At 39.8% G+C, this 24,532-nt stretch overlaps 1 protein-coding gene across 1 annotated transcript in view; it reads left to right on the forward strand.

Annotated features, from left to right (window-relative positions):
* Positions 1 to 24,532, forward strand: part of ALK (ALK receptor tyrosine kinase) — a 281,164-nt gene that overhangs the window by 107,105 nt on the left and 149,527 nt on the right. The window contains exon 4 of the mRNA XM_055816565.1: positions 6,784 to 6,985. Within this exon, the coding sequence (XP_055672540.1) occupies positions 6,784 to 6,985 (202 nt within the window). The remainder of the gene's footprint in view (positions 1 to 6,783; positions 6,986 to 24,532) is intronic.

Here is a 24,532-nt window from a genome sequence, read left to right on the forward strand (position 1 = left end):
GCCTTGATGAGGCAATTAGAAAATCCGTATAAATAAGCCTAGAAAAAGTATAACAGTATTTTTTCTTAATGTTGTCACTCAGCTAGTGCCCAGTTCATCCATGACTTTTATCAACTGCTGAGCTCCTGCTATGAGAGTTTTCCTTAAATAGTTAATTTGGAAATTAAGTGTAAATTGACGAATCCAAAGACCAGCTCTGTGGGATGTTTTGTGAGACTAGTGGAAACGTTCTCTCCAGTCAGCATCTCCAAAGACCATAAAACTTGATTTAAGTTTTTTTTTTCTACTGTACAGTCCCCATCAGACATTGACTGTTAATAGTTTTTACAGCTCTAATTTAATCTGCTAGAGTATTGAACTTGTATGTGAAAGGTAATAAAATCCTTTTAGTAGGAAGATGGAGTTTATGTTCAGAACAACAATCTATCAGTTTTGCAAAGGATTGCTAAATTACTGCTTTATAACTGTGATCAGATTAAGTCAGCCTAGATGTGTTTTGAGACTTACTTTTCAAGGAAGTCAAAATAACAAAAATATGGTCTTTAGCTATTAGGGAAGAAATCTGCTTGAATTGGCATGGGGACACTTTAATTTGTATCAGGTATATGGATGTCTGTGTGTATTATTGGCTTGGGTGTGATGCTAAATACTTTCAAATAATGTGAACTTACCTAGTCATGAAATCTAATGCATGCCTCTTCTGTAACTGATTTTTATGTCCCATTTCCCTCTTTGATGTTATGCCTTTAGGATTAATTTGACTGTGTGATATCAATAACATCTCATGCTGAAAATCCTAGACCTCAGGTGCAAGTTGAGGAGTTGCCTCCATGTGTTTGTCTCAGAAGAGCTGGTTGCTGCTTTCTGCAGTGAACATGTTCCTGGAGAACCTTAATTTCCGTTGTAAATTCTCAGGCTGACATCTTTTTGGGCTGCAGCTATCTTTCCTAGACCACTGCCTCAGAAAGGTCAGAGGTTGCAATAGGGTGCACTGACCTTGCTGAGCATCATGGGGTTGTTTAGCAGAAGAACCTGACCTGACTCTGTACTGCATTTACCCTGAGACTGAGTAGGAAGGATTTGGGGTGTAAGCTGTTGGCAGGGTGCAGTCAGATCTGTTGGGTAGCTATCAGATGACTGGCTTTTAAAGGAGCTAGCAATAGGATACTAAGTCTGCCCAGTTCCTAGGGCCAAGTGATGGCTCTGTCTTTTGAACATCTCAGGGTTGCCTCAGCATTCGTTGGCACAAATTTCAGATTTTTGTGTGTCTGTATCAGGCAAGAATATTGGGCCAGGAATGGGCTTCATTGCTAGTGTGGTTTAGAGTTGAAGCCTTACCAGTCCGTATCCCTTCATTTGCAAACGTTTTTGGACAGGTGCTTTGTTCATAACGTATCTGTACATGCACAGTACATTAGCATTGGTTTTCTTGTTTACAAATATCTCTGTTACCCCATTAGTCCTGAACGGTGCAACTCAAAGCTGTCTTCATCATCTCAAAAACATCTTGCTGCTAAGATGATAAGCCACCCTTCCCTTTTTGTGACATGAATGTAAAAATGTTGTAAACAAGCTTCTAAAGGATCAACAGCAATGTTTAATGCAGGATATATTAATTTGTCTTGTAATATTCCTTTTATGTCAACTGCAGCAATTCCCTGTGCTTAAGCATAAATATCTTTTCATGTATGTTTGTCTGGTGACAGCAAGTTGCCAGAGATGTTATCAGACACAATGCAGGAAGATGAGTAAAACTGTTGCATTATGACTGCAGGTATTAAAAAGTAGGGAAAAATATGATTAAAAGCTGAGCATTATTGGTAGGTTTCTCTCACAGTGTTTAGAGGGGATGTGGAAAATAAAGTATTTGCATTTAGAGCAGCTTCTGAAGCACCCCAGAGCAGTATTAGCTAGTAGGGTTTCTGTCGCATAGCATGAACACAGGTGTATTTGGTGGAAAATGCTGAATGATGTTCCCTCTGCAGCCACGCGGCTCTGCGTGATGATGATAAATGAGCTCAGGACCCAGGAAGTGCTAAGTGCCTGGATCTGTGGCTGTGTATCTAGTTACAACATGATTGTTTTAACTGCATCTCTTTAATATCAGCATTGCGCTGTGCAGCCAAAGTCCAATTTAAAACCTGTAGTGGAAGCCTCCTGAAATGACTGATTGGTGAGCATCTTTCTGAAAAGTGAATAGACCTTTCAGACTCCTGAACATGATGCTAGCAGCATGTACTGTGAAGGGGCCTTTTATCTCTGCTTATATCCCTTGATACCTAAATAGCAGCAGAAGTTTGTTTGAAGCTAGAGTGCTTTTTCTAGCTATTCACCCAGGAAGATCCCAAGAGCCCTATTAGAGCTGCCAGCTAATAGGAGAAAATAAGTGCGAGGAAATTATAGCTGAAACCTTAGTCTTACAGGTCCACACAATGATCTTGGTTAGAGCATGCCACATGGATTCCCTCCCACCAGAGGGAAATACAAGTGAGCACGTAGCTTCTAATTTTGCCCAGAAAGTCCATTGGTGTGAAACAGAATATTCTTTCCCTTGGTGTGGATGGGGAATTGATCTTCATGTGATCTTTTAACTTTAAGTAGTGATCTCTAATCTGATCCTGGACATTGTGGTCATAGTGATCCCGTGGGAGGTCATGAAACAGTGACAAGCAGTGACTGAGAGATTGTGCCTTAGAGGGAAGGGAGAAATATAAGGATTTGTATTCGAAGTGTATAATTTCTCACTTCAGACATGTTAAGTACTTCTTTGTGGGTGTTGTAGGTGTTGTGGTTTAACCCCAGTTGGCAACCAAGCCCCACACAGCCACTCGCTCACTCTTCCCCAGTGGGGTGGGGGAGAGGGTCAGAAGGGAAAAAGTGGGAAAAGTCATGGGTTGAGATAAAGACAGTTTAATAGGTAAAGCAAAAGCCCCGCACGCAAGCAAAGCAAAGCAAAGCAAGGACTGCTTTCACCACTCCCCGTGGGCAGGCAGGCGCTCAGCCATCCCCAGGGGAGCGGGGCTCCAGCACACGTTAATGGCTACTTGGGAAGGCAAACGCCATCACTCTGAACATCCCCCCTTCCTTCTTCCCCCAGCTTTGTATGCTGAGCATGATGCCATATGCTGTGGGACATCCCTTTGGTCAGTGGGGGTCAGCTGTCCCGGCTGTGTCCCCTCCCAGCATCTTGTGCCCCCCAGGTGACTCGCTGCTGGGGTGGTGTGTGGAGCAGAAAAGGCCTTGGCACTGTGCAAGCACTGCTCACCCATAACTAAAACATCCCTGAATTACCAACACCGTTTTCCTCACAAATCCAAAACGTAGCCCCATACCAGGTAATGTGAAGAAAATTAACTCTGTCCCAGCCAAAACCAACACGGTGGAGTTTGACACCATTGATTTAAGTAGCGTAAGTCCAGTCAGCTTTAATGAAAGAGGATTTGGGCCTTTGATAATGGGTTGTTGTCTTTGTGTATTTGTGAATATGTATGCAGCTGACTGACAGATGTGTCATGTATGCTCTGGAGACAGCAAATTCATGAAATTGGGTTTGTTTGAATTGGTGTTTTGAGTCTATTGCTTATGTGGAAGAGAGTATGTGTGACGTTAATGTACACTATATGTGTCAGGCCCGGTTACTATAGGAACTCATCTGTCTGCTCTGGAATAAGCAGATCTAACTTGTAGTGCGTGAACAAGAATCTTCAAATTCTGCTGTCTAACAAAGCCTCTTCACGTTCTGTGTGGTTTCATAGCAAGTACTCCTCATTTCAGTTTTGGAAACCATTCCAATAATGCCGGAGCCAAATGTGGCTCTGAGAGTTCTTTCCTTAGCGCTTATGGACTAAACAATAAAAAACTTAGTGCTTATGGACTGACAGTAAAAGCAAAACCAAAACACCGCAGCAGGCAGGGAAGTCACCCACAAGATGGTTGAGCTTTCAAAAGTAAGAATAAATAAAGTTACATTTATTCTCTCCTTTTTTAAAATAAAATTTTTAAAAATATTTTTTTTAAAAAATAAAATAAGGTAATGTGTCATAGCTCTAGCATCAGCCCAGGTAGGCGATCTCGCCACAAGTATGCACTAGGAGGGATTTTCTGACAAGACTGTGTACGGGTGGTGAGGCCAGCACTGTGTGACAGCCGTGTCCTTCAGTGATGTTCTAGGTACCGCTCCACAGCAGCACAGCGTGGGGCTGTTCCCCCTAGCATCCTGGGAGAGCTGGCAGGGTAGCCCTCACTATGGCAAAACTGTATTCCTTTTAGCACTGTAATTTGGTAGGTGGAACTGGCCTTATGATGAGTAATAAGCCACAATTGCAAAATGTGAGCCCTGTAAGTAGAAAAAAATATATATATAAATAGAAAAGCCAAAACAAAGGAGGTTAAGTGACTCTCACAAATTGGCTGTGGCAGCTAGCCTTGTCTCCTACTAAACGGCACCAATGTTTCAAGCCTGGCCCCCAGTCAGGGCATAAGAGGGACTATTCTTGGAAGCTCTTTTTATTTAGAACCATTGCAAGAAAAGAAGGAATGAGAACTGCCTTTGCTTTGTTTGTTATTTGTAAAATCTGACTCCCTGTTGCATGGCAGTAAGATGAGCAAACGGCTCTTGCACCTGGCAAGTTACCATCAGCTATTATTGCAATGCTTAGTGTCTTTCTGCCACCAGCAGAAGTCTCGTTGCTCCCTTTCATGTCACAGATTTCAGTGTTCTTATGGGGATGGTACAATTAAAGCCACAAGATTTAGTGCTCTAATTCTCTTTTGTTTGCAACAAAAGGGAGAGACAGAGAAAGATGATACATGTGGCTGGGGTTTTGTTTTTATTTTGCTGACCAGCAAAAGTACTGTGTATATATAACTGTGACAATAACAGAGTTTGTTTAAACTCATCAAACCATTCCATTAGTAACCGGATTAAAGGCCATTATTTCACATAAAGGAATCTTGTTATTAAAAAAAAATATGCTGCAACTGCATTTTACTTCTCTCAGTTTACAAACCTTGACATCTGAGCAGGCTGTACCTTATGTATTTCTGCATGTTTCTTTCAGTACAAATGTTTTCTAGCTTTAGATGTCATTAATGTGACACCTGTGTCAAGAACGCTGCTTTTGACAAACATGGCAAAAATGCTGTTTATGAGAAATGTGTGTATGGGAGGGGAAACGTGGTGGTTGGCAGGAATCCAGGTTTCATTTTTAGCCCTCCCATTATTAACCTGTGTGTGACCTGAGATAAATTGCCAGATCGGACTTTTTCAAAGTGAACATCTGTGAGCACGAGTGCAATTCCCTTCTTTGAAACTGCCACCTGACAGTGCTCTTGACCCACGGTTCAGTGGAGAGAAATGGGAACAACCAAAGGACAATTCACCAGATCCATTTTAGGATGAGCTTAGAGTGGCCAGTTTGCATCTTGTGGTCCATAGCTTAGATACCGAGGTGAAGGTGAGCAGGATTCAGTTTCTGGCCCCTCTACAGGATTTCTTAGACACCCTGGATCTCAGCTGAGCCATCTCAGTGATGTAGATCATTCTTCTGATGGTTCAACCTTGGTATTTTCAAAGCTGAAGCTGCTGCTTCTGCTAAAATTCATATACACTTAGGAAGAGGTTTAAATTACAGCCCTGTTGAGCCTTAGTTTCTCACCCTGTGAAATTAAACTGTTAATCAGAACTGCATGTTTTAATAGATGGGCTTTATTAATGGGTGCTTCAGGAAATGAAATCTTGTTGTCTTGATTATCTGACCAGTCTTGCTAGAATCTGTGGAATGTCACAATTCTTTTGCTTCAAGGGTTGGTCCCTTTCATTTACCTAACTGCACCTTTCATTTACCAGCTACACACCCCAGTGTGCTTGCACTGTGGGCAAATTGGTAAATTAGTCAGCTGCCGAAAGGGAGTAATTTAACTTGTCTGAAATGAGCAACAGTGTGATGAAAATACATTACCTCTGTCCCGCTGGATAAGCCTCAGATTGTATTGAAATAGAATTAGGCCAAGGGAGTCAATGTATTGGATAATGATGAAATGTTTAATGTGGATTAGCTGCATATAAAATTAATACATTAGAATGAAATACTAAAGAAATAAAATTGTCAGGCCTTTATCCTGCTCTAATGACTTAAAAATGCTGCACTCTTCTGTTTATAGAAGAGCAAAAGTAAAGCTATTGAATTTTTGTTCTTTATTTGGATGAGAGAAATAGATACAAAATATTATTAAAAAAGAAATAGTGTGTGTATATATATCGTCAGAGCTGTCAAATCAGGATCCCACTGAACCAAGGCCATAATGTTTGGGTCTGAACCATACTTGAGAGGTTACAGAGATGGGAATGAAGTCCAGGAAGACTAGGTACATGAAAGCAAAATTCTAAACCTAAAACTCCTTAATCACCTGCCTGGACTTAAATTTCAAATGGTTGATTGAGTTTTATTGTTACTGTTTGTTATTTTTCCCTGCCCTTAATGTTTGTGGCTTTTTTTTGTTTTATGCCTTTTCTTCTGGGAGTTAAATCTAAATGTAGTCTTTGTTTTGGACCTGCCCAAGGTGAGTTGAAATATTGCCTGCCTGGGAAGACCTTAATGGGTTTAATACAAAATGGGCAAACTTTCCAAACTAGTTGGTAAAGATGATCTTTGACGACTGGGAGTTATGGAAGGGCTGCAGCATAAAAATTGTGAGTGTTCATCAGCACTCGGTGAGGCCTTTTGGTTTGTTTGGTTTTGGGTTCTTTTTGTTCCTAAAGCTTTCTTGTTGTCTCTGTTCTAGGTTCATTTCTGTTTCTCAATGCATCAGAGAGACCAAGCCCCATCATTCTGAGCCCTTGGCTGAGAAGCAGCAGTGACCAATGCGTAGTTCAAGTGGCTGTTTATAAATTTTACCAGCAGAGCGGAGAATATATTGCTCGTGTCCTTCCCATTGACGAAAGCAGCAGTGAAATCTTAGCAGCAGAGAGTCCAGGGAAACATGGGTAAGTCTCATCCCCTCATTTGACTCACAGCTTGGGTTGAGAAGAATCAAAACAGTGTGTAGCAATACAGCCACAACATGCATGCTGCACATCGGACAACACACCGAGTAGATGTGTGTCTTGCATGGGTCTAAATTATTGTAGAAACTGGAGATAGGTGGTTATTATACAAAACATCAGCAAACTACTAGATCCGTGTAACAGTGAGTCTCTAAGTCAACATCATCTTTATTCTCAGCGCTTGCAAGAACAGACATAATGTGGATACTCATCCTAAGTTTAAAGCTTTTCTGTCTAATTTGCTCTGTCTGGTTTCTTTTTACTGCTTCTTTACCCAAGTATACTATTGGGCTTAGAATATCTACTGACTCTTTGCAGTTTCATGTGTCTGCAACATTTTAAGTTTTGTCTTGGATTTGTGTTTTGTTTTTTTTTTTAAATGCTGTCTCTTGCCAATAAAGCAGTTCAGAGCTACTGCCAGAGGAGGAAAGCTTTTGATCTTTCAAGGGTGCAACTGTTTGAAATGTTTTATCCTCTTTGTGCAATTAGTCTTAATTGTTGATGATGTCTTAATTTGTCAGACTTCCTGTGCATTCTTGTAAATTTTGGTTAGCAGCAAAACAGCAGGAGCTGAATGCAGTAAATATCTCTAAATGCTATGGTAGTGGAGTAACTTAGAACTGAATTTGGATGTATGTGAAGCTAATGTTCTGCTTGTTAAGTATACTGATTTTTTTTATTCTTACTTTTTACTTCTGCTGTGAAATGTGTGTTAAGAAGCATAATTTTTACTAAGCATCTCAAATGTTCTTTGTTTTGATGTGATAGATTAGAGAGTTTCTAATAGCAAGTCCTGCTGGCTTGTGCTTGTAACAAGATGTGATTATCTGATTACTGTCTACAGCAAATTCAGTATTTTCCAGTAGCAAAAGGAGAATGTGCAATAAAAAACCTTACAGGAGATAACCTAACTCATAGAAACAGTTTGAATAGTTGTAATTCTCGTATAACACATGGCCTATAAAAGTGAGGAGGAGAGCTTGTGTGCAGATCTAGATCATACTTAGTTCCAGCAACATCATCCAAATTGTAAATTACTGTTGATGTCTGGGGAAAGGTAATTAGGGGAGCTGCAGCAGCTGTCTTCTTCCTTAGGTCTTTGCAAATGCTGTGCTCTATGTCACAGCTAATAAACATGCTTTGTGCGAAGTGCCTTCTGCATTGGCAATGTCAGCGTTCCTTGGCACTTGCAGAGAACACTGCTGTGTGCAAAATGCTTTGCTGTGCGGCATGGAGGAACTCAAGCTTGGATTTCTGGGCAGGCAGAACTCACCAGGAGCACAGGGCAAGTGCCAAATGTAAGGAGCCTTGAAGGGAAGGGAAAGATCACTTTAACTACCATAACAAATGAGTACCTTTGCCATCTGCTGGAGGTAATATGGACTACTCAGCTGTGCATTGCAGATGGAGATTGTCACCACAGTAAAGAGGGTCTGTGCTTTTGAAGAGGATGGTTTTGCTTATAGCTTGCCTGTCCCATACGCTGGCAGGAAGTGTAGCTTGCTCCCCAACAACATTTCTGTGGCATGTAGGGCAGTAAGGATGTGCCTGTGGCTTTCATGGTTTGGTATGGCTGACTCCTTGGTACCCTGTGTGCTATACAGCTTCACAGTTAGAGTAACTGGCTGGCTCATTTTCCCCCCTCTGGTCTTGTCTCTTCACTGTAAGAGGCAGTAGCTCTTCCCCCAGCTCAGCAATGCAGAAAGGCTCTGATATTGTGCCCACATAAATGTCACACAGGGATAGTTCAGTGTCTACCCACAGACTGCAGCCGCAGATGATAGGGTAGCGGTTTCTTATAATTGGCCCTGAACCTTCATTCCAGAATTTGAGTGTTCCTGTGCCCTGTTGGGAGCGATAATATTTGACTATCCCAGCTCTGATAACAAAACATGCAAATCTCACTTTTGTAAAATTTTTTTTTCTTTAGATAGGAATCAAGAGTAGCTGATCGGAAGTCAAGAATAATTCAATAAAGCTCTTAAATGAACTGGCAACCCTGCAGTGGAAATCTTTTCTGTTTAATATTTTATTTTCTCTTGGAAATTACAAAGAATTGTACTGTTTTGGAACAAATTCTTTGATCATGCTATAACCAAATTATTTCTAAAATGTTATATGGGTTTTAGCTCTGGGTGCATGGTAATGAATTCCTCAGTGATGAGCATGTGCTAGAAATAAAAACACTTTAAAGTTTCACAGGTGACACTTTGACTCTATGCACTTTACATACTGCAAACAAGAGGTGTAAAGTGTGCATAGTTGTATGTGCAGTAGTGAGTCCATGCCATTGCTTAAAATCAAACTCATAGGAGGAAATGTTTTATTGAAACAAATGCACCTGAAGTGTGGTAAAGCAATGAATTAATTTCAGGGTGGATTTTCTCATATCTTGGACAATGCACAGTGTCACTATCTTTTTCCCTTCTTTTTTTTTTTTTTTCTTTTTGTCTTTTTAAAGTGCGTAACACATATATTAATATCTTAAAAGGTCTTCACAGTTCACCTACGTTTACAAGGGAAAAAAGTAGATGCTGTCAGGTATTGCTATTTCATCCAGGGTGAAACCAGGCAAGCAAAGAATTCAGTTGACAGCACTTGGAGCTGATTTTAAGTTGAATATATGTAAAGCTATGACATTTTATTAGGTAGAAGCAGCATGGCACCAAATATTTGTTTGTTACCAGGGTTCAACTGTGTTGTCTTTGTGTGCAAAATACCAGGCGTAATTTTGATGGATACTCGACATGCATAAAGACTCAAAGGCAGAACTAGTGATGTTCTGTTTGCTCCTCTGGTCTCATTTGCCCTAGAAAAAAGTACCCCAAGCCTGTGGAGTAGAGTTGTACCAATTTCATAGTGATGCATAGTCATTACAGAAATTGTTGTGTGGAAGACACACATTTGTTTTATTTTCTTACTTGACATATTTTACTGCAGCGGATCTATTGCGCATAGGAAAGCTAGCTAATGTAAGATGCATTAAATAGCAGTAGGATAGGGCAGATGGAGCAGATACCAGGAAGAATATGCCAGAAGTGATAGCTGTGAATGGTTCCTGAGTGATGAAACACTGGAGGCTGGCAAAGGGATGCTTGTTTTTTATTATACAGAAACTTTGCCAAATGCAGTAATAACTTTTCTACATACTATTTGCAACAATGCTTACCGTTCAGAAGATAATTATGTCCTTGTTTATCAGTTCAACAGAATTGTATGCTTTTTTTTTTTTTTTTAAGAGCAGAAGGATCTTGCTCTGTGTTTAATCTATGGCCTTTGGAGCACCTTTGGTTAGACCTTCTCTAAGCAATCAATAAGACTCCTCTAGAGGGACAACCCATTACTGTATTCTGTTAGAATTAGATTTGTTGCATGATAGAATTTCTAGATGATCTGACTTTGTGGATGTGTTATTGGCATGGTTAATCTCTTCTGGCATCTCTTGCAATTCTGTTGTGTTATACAAGCACCTGCAAATGATACAGAGAGAGCATCAGTGCAATGCTATTGATCCTTTGTAATGGCAGAAGAGTTGTTATAATTCCTGCCATGGAGCACAGCACTTTCTGATTTATCCCGAATGCCCCTAGATGTGGGTACTGTCTCTCGCAGTTTTTCTGCTCCTGTGGTGCTCTGTACAATCCTTTCTTGTTGCTATTTAATCAACTTCCTTTTTTCTGTTACTGGAGGTGAGGAGACAGCAAGTACATTTAGGGAGCATATTGGTTATTTAGCAAAGCAGAGTTATTGCCGCAATTTGAATGTTGACTTCTGGGTGTTTTCAGACTGTCACTGTGGCCACTGATTTCATTTCACCTCTTATTTGTTTTGCCATCTGTTAAATTTATAATGATAAAGCTCATAAGAGTCTAAATCTGCTTAGTAACGTGGGGAAAACAAAACAAAACTTGCCAACAAGGTCTGAGTTTGTAATAGAGGATTGACTTTTGTTTCTTTTGAGCTGTGTATTTCAGAGAAGTTAGAGTTGGGAGAGGACAAAAATAGCAGTGTTCATTTTAATTACCATTATCATTTTACATCTCTACCTGCACTATTAATGGTAAATTGCAGTATTATATGCTTTATATCAAACCAAACTTTTTTATAAACCCATAGCAAATGACAACATAACTTCAGTTTGGTCTTTCATTGTAGACCTTCCTCATCACTAATTCCACTAGCATCTTCTTGCCCCCCAAAATAATGTAGCAAGTGGATCTTAATAGTGTTCACATGACTGAAGGTAATTGAGGCCTCTCTGAAGATATGAGGCAGGAAAGATCCTCAGATCAGCTACTTCAGCAGGAATACCAGGATGCCAGCCTTGTTCAGATGTGGATTCAAAAGATAAGACTAGAACTACTGGACTGAGTTCACTTCTGACACCTATCCCACATTTCCTGCATGAGCTGGGCACACTGCCTCTTTGTCATGTTGCTGCTTTTTCTCTATAGAAAAGGGCAGGGTGGTTTTGCTGAGATATTTTTGTGCGTCTTTCTAGATTGTAACTGCTTTATGTTAGCGGCACTCTGTCTCTTTCTGCAAATCCTCATGGTGCTTTAGAGGCAAAGGGAGGTTGAGGCTGTTGCACTGACAGATCAACATGATCTGTTCTGTCACCCCACGCTTAGGTGGTGTGGGCAGTAGAATCCCTGAAAAGAGTTGTTGGAACTGAACTAATACATCTTTTGACTTATGCATACCTATACAAACCACGCAAAATTACTTGGCAGGGCATATGTGATTTTTGAGCTGTTGAGTAGGACCTCTATAGACTATTCTAGAGCCTTAACCAAACTTGAGATTCACCTGAAGACTTTTGTGTAAATATGTGAAGTAAAAGGTGTCTCTTAAATAAAACCTGAGATCTGAACATGCATGCATGAGCAAGGAAGCCATAAAACACTGCTAGTCCATAGAGCCGGTACTTTAGTAGGTACGTGTATATTTCTGCACAGAGCATTTCCAACAGAGACAAAGCACCTGTTTTTGAAGGTTACTACAAATCATGATAGGCTATTCCCTTTCTGGCATCTACAACTTTACTTGAGATTGATTGCATTGATAGATGTCAAGAAAAATATATGAAGAAATCACTAGCATCTGTCACATTTGACCTTGGGTCTTGAAGTCTGAAGGTTTCTTCTTGTACTAGTGTTGTTCCTGTTGTTTTTTTTTTTTTTTTTTTTTTCTTTTTTGTCTTCTTTCCAATAGCTTCACTAGTCTGTCTCACAGACCATGGGCTTAGTAGAAGGAATTTACTTTCCTGGAACCTTTTAACCTTTAAAGTACCTTTCTCAACTTAGTAGTAATATGAATTTTCTTGGCTTTTTTTGTGGATGAGGTTTTTTTCCTCCTCTTCCTTGAAAAAACACTTTACTAAGTTCAAGCCTTTACTGAGTTCAAGCCTTTGTTTTGTAAATGCCTGGACTACAATATAAGGAGAACAAAGACTAAAGTGTGTGTATTTGGGGTACTTCATATGGGCATTTGAACTCATTTTTATGCATCAAAATATGTCTCAAAAAATTTATAGCACTTTTTACTCTCTGAGAATTCTAAACCAGGGGTTTAAGTCATTTAGTCTAAATTATATATTTGAGAAGTTCAGGTAATCCAGGAAAATAATCTGGATTTAGAGATTCATTACAAACTAAACTCTCCTGCCTTAGTGACGAGGCACTGCTAATCAGAGAGGAAACCAATTTTCTAGACAGAAAATTAGCACTTAAACTTCTCCCGTGCTGTTATCTACTAGACAACTTTTAGTCTCTTTCAGTCTGCCAAGTTAAATGCAAAGGAAGAAGAAGAGAGAGAGGAAAAAAAAGGTATATTGGTGTCCCTTTTCCCATTCCCTTTTCAAAAGATACTGTCCTTGATACCTGTGAGGAGTTGGAGTCAGTCCTTTTCATAGCAGTTGTTGTACTTGGAAAAAATTTTTTCATCTCCACCTAACAAAACCTTGGTTCTTTTAGTATCTCAAGCCTGGATCTGAAGAAAGTTTTAACTCTGTTGGTGTTGGCACCTTGAGGAGTTCATTGCTAATTTGTTTTCAGTGGATGAGGAGGTTTAACTCAAACCCCCTCAGAACGCATCAGGTGAAATGGGGCCCGTCAAAGCTTTATGAAACAGTATGAACCTGATATACAAAAGTCTGCAGATGTGGAAAGGTTGTTTTCCCATTCCACCTGAGCACTAGATTATGTAGATTAAGTTGTCACTTTAGCACTAGAGGTAGGTACATGTCTGTATGCTCCTGCTTTAAACTTCTTAGTGTTTTTGCTGCTGATGAAGTGCTATATTATTTCTGGAGATAAACTTCGATCCTTTTTGTTGATTTTCTGCAGCATTAGTTTGCTTTAGAGCGTGCCTTATTTTTGCATGTCACCTCATGTACAACAAAGCAGTAGCTTCAAACTGCTCCAGAAGGATCTACTGTATTGTCAATTGCGATTGGGCTGTAGCAGTTTATTTCCTCTTACAGATGTATATATGGAAGCGAACTGTTTATTACGAAGAATGATATATTAATATTACCAGAAACTGAATTTTGAGTGCCGTTCACTGTTGTGGTATATCATATTGTGAAGCAACAGTATTGTGTGACCTTTTGAACCAACCAAAGCCAATCAACATAAATTCAATAATGAATAAGTGCAATTACTTTTTTTTTTTTTTTTTTTTTTTAGCAGTTGATTACAGTCCCAATCGAACTGATTGGAAATCAGTTTGGGGCAGTAGCGGAGGGGAGTACTCTTTCTCATCTTCTAACATGTATTATCAGACAGTTATTAGGTGGCAGTGCTACCTTTTATTGATGTTTGCCAGGTTCAAACGCAAACGGGAAGGTCAGAGTTGTGCAGTCTACTTCCAATTACAATTATAAAAAAGGACAAGGAAAAAAGCCATTTTAAAGTTGAAATAACAGTAGCAAATGAGGAAAATCTTTGTCAAACATATCACAATTTGGCTTACTACAGAAGCAAATTACTTATTGCGTAGAGAATGGAGCAGTAGAATCAAAATAAACTTATTTTTCAGGGTAAGATTTCAAGTTTATGGATACCTAGTGGAGTAGCCTTTTCTCCTGTTTTAGTGAAGTGCTGAACACACTGTAGCCGAGGAGGGCTAAGATGGTGAGCTGGATGCCCAGTGTGTGCTGGCACAAGGGTCCTTGTAGCTTCTGAAATAATCACAGCACCTGTTGGTGACCTCCTTGAGCTCTGGAAGCTGCTTCTGTGCATGAAACACCAGAGGCTGGCACATCTGACCCTGTAGGAATGATGCAAAACTGACCATAGTAACAGTTGGGGCATCCTTAAAAGTGGCTGGTTTGTGTATTTGTTCTTTTGAAACTAAAAGATTTCTTAATATAAACTACTTCTTACGTGGCTGAAACAGTTTCTTCAGACCAGTTGAGCAACATAATCCCACTTTTATACTGGGCAAAAGAATCTTGTAATCTTAAATTTTTATACATTGTATCCTTCAGAATTATTTGCAGGCTCTTCTTTTCAGTTGTTATGTGGTTCTCACTTTCCAAAGTCTGGGTTTGGGTTTTTTCTCCCATTCTCTCATTCCTTCTCCTTGTTTCCCTCATTTGATAGATACCTTATTTTCTTCTCTACCTGAGCCTTCTACTTCAATTTTTAAAAATCATCCCAAACTAATCTTTACAGCCCCATGTTGACGGTAGCCCATGTTGCACTTACAATCAGTGTAGACGTGCCAGGATGAATTTCAGTTTCCTAATACCTAAACAAGCAAACAGCCCACCACTCTTTCTCATCTTCTAATACATATTATCAGACAGTTATTAGGTGGCACGCACTACACACACTACCCAGCCTCTGCTCCCGAGCACGCACACACACTTCATTTTATCATCTTTCTTTTCTTTTCTTTTCTTCGTTTAGTGTCCCTTCTGCTATGTAGAATTGCAAGCAGTCTCTTTAGGATCCTTTGCTACATAGTGTATGCTTGTAGTATGCTTTCCCGCAGCCAAAATGCTTCCAACGTTTGTTTCCAGACACTAGGCAATGCACCTCATTCATATTGCCAGCCTTGTTTCTGGTTATTTTTCTGCTCCCCTCAAGCTAAGCTCTCTGACATTCTGCTGTTGCAAAGTTTTATAACTACTTGTGGTATAATTCCTTTGTGTCTCCTACTTATTTTTCACCTTAAAAACCTTCTGAGTTCTGTGCAACCTCCTCTGCGGCTGTCCCACCTTGGAGTGTGGTTTTGTCATTGCGCACAATTCCCTTGGGGCTTCCCTTGCTAATGCTTTAGAGTCTCCTTCTCATCCAAGGCAAATCTACCCTGCCGTAGTAAGTACTATAGAAGATTTACAAGGTAGCATGCCTTCCTTCAAATTCAGAGAGAAATTATTAACTAAGTGCTGATAACCTTGCAAGACTTAACACTGTCCATACTGCTGCCTCACCAAAAATGGTGCCTGTTATTCTCAAGTGCTTGTAAATCATATATTTGCCACTCAAGAAAGAAGAAAGAACTCTGATAAACCTGACCACTAGCTTACAATTTACTTCTGCATATTAAAAAAAAAAATAATCAAAGATTTATTCAGCAGGAATTTCAAGTTAATTCTCAAAAATGTCCTAATTAGAAAATTTAAGGAAATTAAGGCTAAGAAACTGATTAGATTCTGGTGCTTGCTGTAGTGGTAGAGGAGGCTTGGGGTTCTTCTCAGTGATCAAGGAAAATACTGAAGAGACTTTTTTCTTGCAGGAATACAGTGAGGACTGCAGTGTTTGACATCAGCGTGAAGCACTTTGCAGAGCTTCAGAAGAATTTAGAACTCATGTACCATATTTGTTAAATAGTATTGCCAATGCCTGAAAGCATTTTTCTGTCAAACAGCTACCTTTATTTGCTTTGCAATTTTATTGTTTTCTATGGCACACATCTGGTACAGTAGAAACTATATCCTTGTAACAAACAATAATTTTTGTACTGACAGTGGCAAACGGTTAATGTCAGCGGCTAGTCTGGCAAAAACATGGGTTTGGGTTGACACCAACACCAAAGGCACAGGTTTCAGAAAGGGTTGTCAGATCCGCTTCATACTGCTTATTTCTCGACTTGTCCACTGTGGCAGGAGGGTTTTCCCCACACTGCTGAGTAATGCTTGTTCTTAAAATGAATCAATATAGCAAAGCCATAAACATTCATGGCTTGCACAGCAGCATTTTGGTATCTTGTACACAGAAATGAACAGTCCTCCCCATCACATTTAAAAGTACTTGCCTTTTCCCTACCTTTTTTGCAAGGGTTGTGTTCATCTGTGTTTCTTTATGGACATTAAATTCTCTGAGTCACCGAGTACAGTTGCCAGCTCTTTATAAACATCAGTCCATAACCTTATATTTTTTGCCTCTTAAATCAGGCTGACTAAATATGATTTTCTATTGGAAATAGCAGCAGTGAAGTTTGTTTAGTGAATGTAATTGGAGCTTTTCCTGATCATCCCTGGCTTGGCATGCCATTCATGCTGATGGATTGAGGCCACAAAGATGCATAATAAGGTTTCTTTTGATAAGGCAAAGCATTCTAAACTGGGACTTTGAACCAGCAGCACTGTCTGCCATCCTTGATGAACTTCACATGAGGATAAGACTGCAGAAGATCGGTGCAAGTCTAAATCTTTCATGAGGCAATGAAGTTTTTATAACTATGCTTCATCTAGCAAGCAGTAAAGTAAATGAGACAAACTCAGCTGTCTCTTGTGTTCAGATCAGTGGCCAGTTATTATGATGCCTTTATAATAGAACAAAATTACACTAAGGGGAAGTTTTTATCAAAATATTTACATTGAAATACTTTTTAATAAAGAAGCCAAATAATCTGATTTTCTTCAGCAGAAGAAAAATAAAAAGTGTAGAAAAACTCCCTGTGCAGTGTGCTTGCTCAGAGATGTTCAGATAACTTTAGCTAGAAGATTGCTATCAGTACATTAAGAGCAGTGGATGACCTGATTATTTTCAGGATGTTAAACAACCTAAGAGTGTCTAGCTAAATGTGCTAACACACCAGAAAACAAAAATGCAAGATGATCCATCTGGATATTGTCTTAGTTTGAATGGAGACAGTGTTCTCAAATCTAGCAACTGTTTTTTGCATCTTTGCTCCTTTCCTTTGTAAATGCCTGTCTTTCAGGAGGCAGTGGTGTGGGAACTGTGGGCTAATGCTTTTGACAATTCAGATCCATATCAAAACCTTGATGATTGCAATTTGTTATTATTTCATGCCAGATGAGCTATTCAGAGGCTCATTTCTATAGAGGTCTCTCGATAACATATGACACAAGTTGATTTCCTTTTTTTTAAAGCCAGTTGTCTGGGAACTTGGGCTCCTTTCATTCCTTTAGGCAATTTCTCCAGGTCAAGGCTGGGGCATGTATCTGAACTGTTTGAAAGGGAATTGACTTTGCTCTTAACTATTCCTGGTTTAGATAGGGGATTTTGATTGCCAGTATCAAGGCAGTTGCAGTTGACAATGACTGGTAAAACAGCCCTGTTCAAACAATGAGAGATACCATCAACTTCAGTGTTTATCAACAATCAGACCGCTATCAATTTTTAAATGTTTTTTTTTCTTGAGAACATCTTGCTTTCTTTTCACTTACAGCATGCTTGCTGTCAGTATTCTATTATGAAAGGAAGAAAAAAATATCCTATGTAATTTTGCTGAGTTCTTTCCTTAATTTGAAAATGGGGAGAGTGGTGTTGTCTTGGGCAACAGAATTTCTGTCTTTCCATCAGCTCTTTTATCTCTTCTCACCTATTCCCAGGGCTTATTCATTCCCTGCTGTCTCTGTCTCAACATACTCTTCCCTTCTAGTTTTGTCTTCTAGGCTTTTCTTCTAAGCAAGCCTTCCAGCTCCTCAACAAGTCTCATTCTCTCTCTCCCTTCATCTTTACACCCTGTTTCTTGCTCCTGTCCTGCTTGCCCTTGACTCGGGTATGTATGTTTATTCTTCACATGTTCTGGGCCTAGAGGCTGGGGAAGGCCCAGAGTGGCTTATTTGGCGTGCCCACAGCTGGTAGTAGTAGTGCCTGCTCGTAGCTGGATCTCGGGATCGAGCGGAGGTCCACTGTGAGGCAGGCCGCTGCCTGTCCCAGCCCCTGCCTTTCGGCTCCCCCTCGGTGCTCTTTGCCGAGTGCTCCGTGCGGCCTGAAGCATTTACTGTGAGAAAATTAGTGTCCAAGGCAGGCCAGCCACTGCCATAGTGCAGCTGGGAATAATGGGAGGGGGCCCCACTCCTGTTTTGTTGGGTTTTGGAAACTGAGCCATGATTATGGGGACCAACCCGTGTCGGTATCTGTCGCCCCTATACTCAAGAATAAAGGGGCACGAAACCCAGCTTGTTTAGTAAAGGAGGACAAAGCAGGGCCACCACAAGAACAGGAGGAAGCAGAATAAGAGGTAACCGCTCAACCCCTATCCCTGTATGACCACCCCCACCCCGGGGGAGCGCTGGACGCCTTACCTCGTGTAATTCATCTGCTGCTTCTGGAGGAAGATCTCTGCCGAGAGTACACAAACATCATCTGGGTAGAGGCTTGCAAACCAGCCTCACTGAGGTGAATTTTCACAGAACGGGCCACACAAATGAAGCAAGTGATGCTGTAGCGCTTCAGCAGCGCTTGCATCAAGTGATCTGAAGGACTCTTAAAAACATTAAGACCCCGCTGAAGTAGGTGGTACGGTACAGGTGGACACACTCAAGCATTAAAGGGATAATCTGGCAACTCATTAGTGAGGTTGGTGTTCAACAGAAGTGTGGCTGAGTGGCACTGTATTTATGGAATTATTTTTACTAGAGTGCAGGTTTTAATGGGGACAAATAACGATGTCTGGATTTTCAGAGTCAAAGGAATTGTTTCCAGCAGAGATGTTAATGTGTATCTCCATCACCTCAGGTAAGTGGCCTAGCAATGTTTGAGGAGCAGGCATTAATCCGCTGAATTTCAGCATACGCAAAAAATCTAGATTCTGCATTTATTTGTAGGGGCAAAGTTAAGAGAAAAAAAAAAAAATTGTTCATAGGCTAGAAAAGTTCTAGCTGTGCATCTGCTCCTGCCCTCATCATGAGCAGCGCATGGCAGATACATTTCTGCCCTGCAGGGGACAGGCATTGCACATACTCTTTCCATGTTCTTTTCCCGATGCCACTCCCGGCTCTCCTTATTGCATTAATACTCCCCATGCCTAAGACACAGATGTCTGAATTGTGTCTAACTGAATTGTGAACATTTCTTTCCCAAATTAATCACTATCCAATCCTGATTTCATGTGCCTTTGATGCCTAGCTTTAATTGCCTTAAAGTAGAAAGCTTCAATGAACAGAGAAATTAAAATTGCAAAATCTTGATGGCTTTTTTTCAGTTGAGTTATCAGCCTCCACAGTCAACTTAAATGGTATGATTTTTAGTTGGTTCTTTCCTTTTTTTTTTTTTGTGGTGACTGTCATATTAGTTTTCCTTTTCTGACAGAGCTGCAGGCTTAACTGCAATGGGTATGCCACGTTTTAGCTCCAGAATACAGAACGTGTTGTGCATTGCTTACGTTCTGGGAGAGATGTTGCAAGTCGGTGAAATGAGTTCTCCCTTTCTTTTGAAGCTGGACTTAGGAAGGAAATAGCCATTTGGAAAAACTGAAACCCCTGGTATATAATGGAGTCTCAGGGATGTCATGGAAGGGGCAAAAGCAGGAATGAAGCATGTTGTATCCAACTGAAAAGCTGGAAGTAATTTACGACAATCACATGATTTCTTTTATCCAGAAACTGTACCTTCCATGAAATCAGAACTTTTCATAGGAGAAGTTCAATTTTGATGAAGTGTTTTCCTTTAGGGCAAGCTAGGTGAAATACTGGTTTATTGGGCTGACCCCCAATACCTGGTCAGGATTACAGTGGGTGTTGTTTTGCTGCCTTAGTTCATGTATACCAAAGTTTGTATGTCCTTTCCCAGAAGGATTGTTCTTCATCCCTCTGATGAGACAGCATGTCTTCCTCAGCCACGGTGTGGTGTGCCATGGAAGTGGCATGACTTGAGGAGCATCGTCATGAGTGCTGGTGGGAAAACTTTGTACCAGGAATAACAGCACCATTTGAGTGCCTCTGTAGGACTGTGCCATACAGCAGTATGGTATCATAAGGGAGTGCAACTGAATGATGAACTGACTCTGAGAGAAATACTACAGGTCAGCTATATAAAGCAAAGTAAAACGTGCTGATAAATGATTACCTGTATTTTGCTTTAAAATTGCAACTGTGATGCTACTTTACAAATTCTTTGTGTTTCTTGAAGTTAATGAAGAGTAATAGCAAAGCCAAAAGGTCCCATGTTTTCTCAGACTGAAGAGTAAAGTTACTTTGTGGAGAAAAATCACCCTAGTTTAAGACAAGTTTATTAATTATTGAGTGAAAAATAAGTTGTCTGTCAAATTGCTAGATTTCAAAGTGACTTGTTTTGTTTCTAGGACTAATGTGACTGCATTTTCCCAGTATTGACTTTTTCTTAATGACTTCTGCTTGTAGACTTCTGTAATAATTTATGCCATGATTGTGCTCAGTTATTATCTACTGACTGATAATAGAGTTTGTTTTACAAACAACATTCATTGTAATGTAACTGTTCAGTATTGGCACAGCAAGCCACGGTAATAACTTTTGCAGGTTAATAACTAATAACTTCTTTACTCAGCTGTTGCTCAATTATCCATCAGAAAGTATTTTGTTTGCTGTTCCTTGTCTGTGACAGCCCTAGTGAGAGTGCTTTGGGTTTGTGGGGTTTTTCACTGTTTAGATGTAAAATGGCTTTTTATGCCTTTTTACCTTAGAAAGGTAATTTAAACATCCTCTTGGAAAGTCCAGGCTGTTCTTTAGGGGCAAAGACATAGCCTAGCCTTAATTGACTTCTTTTTATACAGTTACCCTTTTTGACCAGAATAGTTATTCAGAGTTGAAGGATCCACAGGTTGTCTTTGTAAGGAAGAAAAGTTGGCAACGAGACCGATGGTTTTGGTCATCCTGTTGATTTGAAAGCCTTGTGTTCCTGAAAACTGGAGACATCAAACACCATAAAAATTTGCTGTTCACAGCTCATCTAGCCCAGAAGCTTCTCTAGTCTTGTTTCTGGGCCACTCACAGTACTTACTGAGCTATGGTGGATGTTTGCTCTTTTCTGTATATGATATTCCTGGTTTTGTTCCTCATTGTGCCTTCCTCACATGTGTATTATACTATATACAGGAACTGGCCTTTTCTGTCCCATTTCCTAAAAGTTACTGTTTTCTCTCTTTCTCTTTCTGCTTGACTTTATGTAGTGTGAGGGATTTTTTGTTTATGGGCTTGTGCACGTGATTTGTATGTGTGTGAGAGGCACACACACAGACATACACATACATACATACATACTACAAAAATACATACTTTTTGCTTTCTGACTTTGTTTCAACAGTCTGGTACTGTATCTTCTTACATCCTTCATCCTGGAATGATTGCTGAAGGGTGGCTTTGCTGATCCTTATTCCCTTTTGGAAAAGCCATCAGTGTTATTATGCAAGTCCCATCCATCAGCTAGGGAATGCAATTCTAAAATTATTTTTTAATGGTGTAGAAGAGGCATAAGCCCAATATGTTTTCAGCCACAGAAGGAGAAGGAAGGGAGGGAGTGTTCCTCTTCTCATTAATCAGAATGAGAATGCGAAATGGAAACAGCTTCCTAGTCATTTACTATTTGCTCCAAAGTAAATCTATCTAAATATTGGTGTGCTGATGATAGTAAAAATACGAGGGTAGCAGAGGAGGCAGGAAAAAAAGCCTTGTCATTAGCTTGTCATGCTCTGTAGCAAGGTACATGTGGGACCAAAGATATATGTACTATGGCATTTCTGTAATGAAAACTTGAGCAATAAAAGTGGTTTCTACTATGTTCTGGAAAAGGAACTCTCAGAGGCAACACATTAACAGTATTTCACATTACAAATTATTATTGCGAATTCAGCTATTATTTCAAATGAGAATTGTGCGTATTACAGAGCGAGGGAAGAAAGACAGCAGTTACTATTTCTTCTGTAAGCAGAATTAAGAACTTATTTATCTGGTTATATCAGTTATACCTTATAAATTTAAGATAATGCTTTCACAGAATGATGGGTCAGTTGACCCTAGGCTACTTGATGGACTTACACATGTAGTTTGGGTTACACTAATAGTAGTCAAATATGTGAATCTCTTCACTTTCATTGTGCTCAAACGAAAAAAAGGTATTCCAGAGTGAAAATGAGACTTGCTGGATATACCTAGTAAAGGGTGGTTTCCCATGCTGAACTTGCAGACCTCATGTTGTAGAAGTTGGATATTACCACATAACAGTATTTGTGCTCTAAGTGCAAATTATGTTATTCCTACCATGCCTAAAAATTTTGAGTTGTTTCATCCACTCCCCTCTGTCTACCCAGGAGGTGTCTGTGTTTGGAAAGCTGCTTATTTTCATTACCTTCTTACACTGTAATTAATTTTGTGACCTTGCACAGGAGGTCACAGTTGTCTTCACAACAATTTGGAAGAAGGTTTACAATATCATTGAGAATTTCTGTATTAACATGTTGCTAGCAAAAAGCTGTTTCTATGTTGTTAGAATGATGAGTTTTCTCCTTCCTCCCCTAACTTCCTTCCTAGAGGAAGAAGTGTCCCTTCTTCATCTTCATCTACTCTCCTCCTTTGAGTGGAGAGACAAGTGGTCTACCACTTGGCACCTTTTATGCTCTCAAGAAGCAGCCTCCAGCTCTTATCCCTGAGCTGTTTAGTTGGCTCTGACTGCACACCTCAGTTTCCATTTTCTGATTTCTGAATGAAATCATTGATATGTACTTGCACTTTGGAATTTGTCTTCAAATACATGTGAAAGTGAGAAAGGGATAATTTTTTTTTCTTAGTGTGTTAGTTGCTAGGTGTATAAATTGAAAAGTCTTAGTTAGAGACAACAGTAGTTCCAAAAGTGGTATGTCAGTGAAGTTTCTAGTTCTTTCTTTGCTCTGTTAAGCTGCAGAAAACTGAGTCTATGGGGAACAGGGTCCTATTTCCAATTTCTGCAAGAGCTTATATAAAAGGCAGGAGGAAGAGATGGTGGTTTGTTTGAAGGTTCTTCAGTTTAGCAGACAGGCTGGCTAAGATTAGATGGGGTGAAAGTATCATCTTAACACTTTGACTAACTAATCACTCTGAACTTACAGAAGGCCCAGGCTGATGTTAGAAGTCAAGAGATGCAGTTAACATTGGTTTCATTCCACTCTTCTAATTACTGCTTTCTGGAAACATTCCATTGTCTTACCTGTGCAGCTCTGTTGTGGCCTGGCAGAATGGGATGCTGGACGTAGTTGCCTTGGCGAAGACTCCAAAGAAGCATCGCGTAAAGTTTGCCCCTCAAATCTTATGTACTGCTCGCATTTGTGCCTTAATGATGTAGCATCGAGATGGCAGGATATCTAATCCATATCAGCAACACCATTCCTTCATTTATATTTACATTAAACTTACGTTAACAGTATCATTAACATCTTAGTAATGTTACAGCATAGCCTTATCAGTGTATTTTCAAAATACTTCTTGTTGAAAGAGATTTGCAAAGTACTTTATTGCTAGCCAGAAATGGTTCTTACAAACCGGTGAAACACTCTCTAATTAAATGAAAGTAGTTAATTTTCCTTTTTCTTCTACTGAGATTGCAAGCCACAGTGGCACACCAAGATACCCTGCCTCTGTATTCAAAAGGAAAGTGAATTTTTTTCCTCTTTGCTATCACTTGGCAGAGGATCTGAGCCACTCAATTTACTTGCAGTCCCACATGTTGTCAAGATACAAGCCCCCAAAATTCTGGAGAAACGAGGGTGAGAGTGAAGCACTGTTGCAGAATGAGTTAATTTGCTATGAGGTTGCCTGGCTGAAACAGGTTAATCTCGGAGCTCAGGTGTGAATGAGGACATCTCAATTAGCACTGTACTGAAGACATACTGTGATGAAAATATGGAATTTAATTTTGTAGAGGAAATGTGGCTGCCCAATCTGTGATGCAAGTACAGTGTATTACCCAGGTGCTTATCAGTGTCCAGCTCACTAGAAGTAAAGCAGCTTGACTCAGGAAATAATCTAAGAAAGGTTTTTGTATTTCCCTCTGTATTTCCTTGAATATTTCAAATGTTTTGAAATTAGGTTTTTCCTGTGGTATTCATCATTCCCCAAAAACAGAGACACCGAAGAGGCATTGTTATGAATACTCTGATGTTTCTTCTAAAATTGCTCTTCCGTGACTATTTGTAGTAGTAAATGTATTTATAATTATACTTGCAGGAAACATACATGGAGCAGGTACAATGTGAGTCAAAACAGATTTTAAAAGATCAGATAGCTGCTGAAAACATACTTGCTGCTTTCTTCTGTAGACTATAACCTGTCAAGTA

This window comes from Falco peregrinus, chromosome 11 (assembly GCF_023634155.1).
Source record: "Falco peregrinus isolate bFalPer1 chromosome 11, bFalPer1.pri, whole genome shotgun sequence".
NCBI classification, from domain to species: domain Eukaryota; kingdom Metazoa; phylum Chordata; class Aves; order Falconiformes; family Falconidae; genus Falco; species Falco peregrinus.